This window comes from Geospiza fortis, unplaced genomic scaffold, assembly GCF_000277835.1.
Source record: "Geospiza fortis unplaced genomic scaffold, GeoFor_1.0 scaffold195, whole genome shotgun sequence".
Lineage (NCBI taxonomy): Eukaryota > Metazoa > Chordata > Aves > Passeriformes > Thraupidae > Geospiza > Geospiza fortis.
In genome coordinates, this window is record NW_005054324.1 from 3,630,475 (window position 1) to 3,635,073 (window position 4,599).

Sequence of the window (4,599 nt, forward strand, 5' to 3'; positions counted from 1 at the left end):
AAAACATTATTACAGAAATAAAACTCATATAATTAGAGAAGAATAAATACCACATAAGGAGTTAATACCTTCTTAACATCTTGAGTACATCACACAAGTGATGGGATTTTTCATGTGAGGGAGAAATGGTGCATATTTCTGAGTAATATATTTGCATTTACTAGCCATATCAATATATATATAGTCTTTATTTCAAGCTCAGGCACTGAGCTTGCATCCATATTGTGCATGGGAATTCAGAACATATATGAGAATATTATTTGTATTAGAACCTTCTTTGTATCTTTACTTTTTAGGTATCTGCTATTGGTCTATAGCTGATATCATCTTGTAATATTTACATTTTGACTGACTAATATGATGTTGTTCATTAAAGAAATAGTCAAAGGACAAAAATCTCCAACAGATGTGCCAGCCACATTTGAGGACATCAGTAATATTATAAAGATAAGGACCCTATGCTTTCTGTATGCAGTTTGAGTAAGCATGCAAACACTAACATAAATTACTTTCAAGAGAAGAATGTAACTTCAGTACACAGATACAACAATGCTCCTATAAACCTAAAGGAGCAGAATGAAACCTTTTGCTGAAAAATATTACATTTATATTGGTACAAAAGTAGGATGTTTGTAATGACCAGAGTATCAAAAGACATCAATACAGGTCTCATTGCCATTGAAATCCAGTGCATTGAATTTTCTGACGTTACGATGCTGGAGTCCTTCACTTTCAACAGTACTTTATTCTCAGAAAAGTACTTCACCTATTTCTCTTTATATATGCAATTATGTGTTGTGCTTTGAGTTTACAACTACATGAGTGTAAAACTACTTAAATAAATCTAGTTGGGTTCCAACCAAAAGGCAATAAATCCAAAAAATAAAATTGCAATTACAAGTCGAAATGTGGGAGTCAGTTTCATGTTCTGTTCCAGCTTATCCGGTGTTAACAGTGTGAATATCTTAAAGTGCAAACTTTGCTACTTGAGGGGAGGTCCCACAATTCTCTAGGATACAGTAAAAAATCTTGGGAAAAGATTTATGTACATCATGACAAAAAACTTTCCAATCCATTTTATTGTCCATGTGTTCAGGTATCTTTCGCAAGCTTTTTTGAAATTATAAAAATGTTTCTAATTTTTATACTCATTGTTTCAACAGGTTTGATACATGACTTAAATACTGAACATTAACATTTCCCTTTGAAATATAAAAACTAAGGAAAAAATTATTTTTTCCTTTTCATTTTCCAGAAAAGATTTAATATTCATCCTTTTTTTCTTTAACACAACATGATATCATAATTAATTATGATAAACTGGTTACTAGGATGGTTTCATGTTGTTACTTCCATGATATAATACTGGTTGCTATAGTGATGAGATGGATCTTTTGTTAATCACTTGTGAGATCGGTTAACTCATGTTTTTCAGAGAATTTGAGCAGAGATAAAAATGGGAAAAAAGTTGGCTTTATAATATTGCTAAATATTTGAGGTTTCTTCAATTTGCTCCTAAGCTAGCTCTGTTTCTTCTGCTGTATTGCTAGAAATACATGCTATTAAAAAATTAATATGCATAAAATTTGTATTTTTAAAAAACCAGAATTAATCCTACAATATTTTCCTGAGAATAATTCTAGCTCCAAAAATCCAGTGCATACAGCTTTCAGTTCTTGAATACATTTGGACAGGAGTATCTCTAGCTTTTTGTACTTTATGGAGAATAAAAGTCTGTCTTGACAAGGCATTTGACTATTATGACTTCCTTTTTGTTCTACATAATGTTTACAAATAGTAAAATGACATTGTGCATCCTGGCCATTTTTTAAAGCAGAATTTTACTTAATTTCATAATATACTTTATAGAATATACCAAACTTTCAGAAAAACTCCTGATTACCTTCAAACTTAGTATTTTGTCCTCTTAATTCATTAAATCAGTATGTAATTAGGGTTTTCATGATCAGATTATTATTATACATCTGATCACACGGTAGCAAAAATAAATAGCATTTATCTATTTGTCTGCCTTATAAATACTTCAGAAAAGAATCTATACACAGTTTTCAAATTTCAAGGCAGCGACACTGCTGTTAAGGATCCTGTCAGTAGTTTAATCACTAGAAATAGCTAGAGAAATAAAAAATAACCCATAAACAACCTCTTAAATTTATGAAGAACTCAAAAGTAAGAACAAAGGGCAACTTAAATTAGGAAGTCCTAGTCTTTTATTCAAACAGGGTCCCAGGAGGCATATTAAAGCAATGAATAGGAAAAAGCTCCACAGTTCACCAGCTGAGATTTTAATGAGACATTTCCCCTTGCTGTGGAAGGGGTTTGTTCTGGAAAGGGAAAAGGCTGCTCACTGAATATGCAGTTAATGGGCATTGTTGGCTTTTACAGCCACCTCGGCAGTTGATTGCTGTACTAACCTTCTATTTTGGCATATTCTGTAAGTCGCGTGTAATTGATCAAGGCAGCCTTCTCCAGACATTTTCTAACCACTTTCTTCACCTCTTCTGCTGGTATAGGAGTGGCAATGTCTTTCATTAAAACCTGTGTCAGAGACAATTATACCACTTCATTACAATTACCCAAACCCCACAGGAAAAGAATAAAAGTATCCTAAAGTTACTACAGATCTGATAATGATTAAAGGCAGAAGTCAAAAAGGAACTATTTCAGCTTGGTGGGCCTTCATCTTTGAAGGTTTCTGTTCAGCCCTGATTTGACTGCCTATACAGTATTCATCCCTCCTGTTTGCCATCCTGCAGCATGCCAGTCAGTCTTTGGGTGACATTGAGACCGACCAGTAGAACACAAGAATTCCGTGGATGGGCTGGATCGTGGTTACCACTAAAGATGTGATTGTGGAAGCTGGCTTGGTTCTCAGCTGTGGAAAAACTTCCACCATTGCAGTACCATGGACTCTTCAACAGGGTAAGGTTATTCAATTTCAACACATCCTCGCTGTGAAAAAAATGTCATCTATATAGTGGGCAGGGAAAACATTGAACTTCCAGCAGAATATTTTATTATGGACAAGTAGAAGAACAGTCCATATAAATGTTTTCAAAACATGTGAGTTGTTACCTCACCTATTGCAAGTGAGGTGAACCAAGAATCCATACCTCTTTATATGAATGCAGCATAATATAGTCCGGATTACTATGTTAAAAAAATGTTGATAATTCACTTGCATTTTTAATTGAATTCTGTACTCCATTAACTTTCAACAGGTAAGTGTAAACAAAACTCAACACATGTGTTTTTATCACATTTTCATGTAAATAATAAAATTTTCAATAACTCACAACCGTAAAAAATGTTTCCCAAGTGGATCCCTGGACAAGCTACACCCTTATATATCTAAAAGTTACTGTTAAAAGAGGGGAGCAAGAAATGCAGTCTAGGGAAGGACATGGTAGAAAAGAAACAGGTTCAGCAACAGAGATGCTATTAGGAAGACTTTGCTGCGAAGCAGACTTCCAGAATACCTGCACACAAATATGACTTCTCTCTCTGTGTTTACTTGTTTTTTCAATTAATAACTTCTGAGTTATCAAAAAGTGAATTTACAGTATTCAAAACCTTTCGTTCTCGGTCTGATGTTTTTTCAAATTTTTCAAAGACAAGTAAAATAAGAAGGTTCTAATCTATTGTGCATTCACAAATGTAGGAAAGCACATTTATTCCCAGTCAAGACTGACAGTGGTGCTGCTTGAGCACCAGTTAGAGCCCCATTACTATTTGCAATAGCAGGAAAGGAGAGGAAATGGGATGTTTCAAAAAGCACAAAAGAACCTACACAGCACTACAATCACTGAGATGGTAAATGAAATGGAACACATATACCCAGACTCCCTATGTGTTTTCTGAACAAGGCAGAGGTTTTCTAAGAGAGAATCTCTATCCATGGATTGTTCTGCACTGCAGAATAACTAATATTTGCCAGGATCAAACCTCTCAAATTTTGGCAAAACAACACGGCCTGGGACCTAAGCATTTTTCGAATTCATAACTTCATCAGACTCCCGCTGATACAATTCCTTTGGAATCTCTGCTGGAATTTAAAGTCCTTTTTCCACAGAGATAACTGAGATGCTTTTATCACTATGAGGTATTCTCCTTTCCAGTCAATGCAAGAGGATTTGCTGGGCAGGAGTTTACATTTATAGTTGCCCATGACAGATTTGCTGTGTATAGCTTTTGCTTCTTAAATTGACTCAGATGATGCATTTATTGAATATTATTTAAATTATAGAGAAGGTTTTTAATATTACATATGAGTATAGACAATATCAGCAGCGCAGAGGCATAAACAGCAGGAAGTGGGGGGCTCTAAAGCAGACTTGTACCACTTTAGGGGTAATGCTGAGTAAGTGTTAAATAAAAAAGGACCAGAGTCACTGACTACAATTCAGTGGCTTGAAGTGAAAGTCCAGTAAATAAGTCCTGCAGAAAACAGCTGTTTGCCTCTGTGGAAGACAATGAGAGAAAAACAAAACCAACCATCATTACAGTAAGCAGTTAAAACCAGCAGTAAAATAATGAGTCTGCTTTAAGCAAGCTGTATGCAAAAGAAAAATACAGGTT

The 4,599-nt window shown here is 34.6% G+C and overlaps 1 protein-coding gene across 12 annotated transcripts in view; it reads right to left on the bottom strand.

Moving 5' to 3' along the window:
- The window catches only part of CADPS2 (calcium dependent secretion activator 2), a 224,060-nt gene that overhangs the window by 70,470 nt on the left and 148,991 nt on the right, over window positions 1-4,599 (bottom strand). For all 12 annotated transcript variants that reach the window (XM_031056930.1, XM_031056928.1, XM_031056929.1 and 9 more), the window contains exon 15: window positions 2,436-2,559. In XM_031056930.1, coding sequence (XP_030912790.1) covers window positions 2,436-2,559 — 124 coding nt within the window. The remainder of the gene's footprint in view (window positions 1-2,435; window positions 2,560-4,599) is intronic.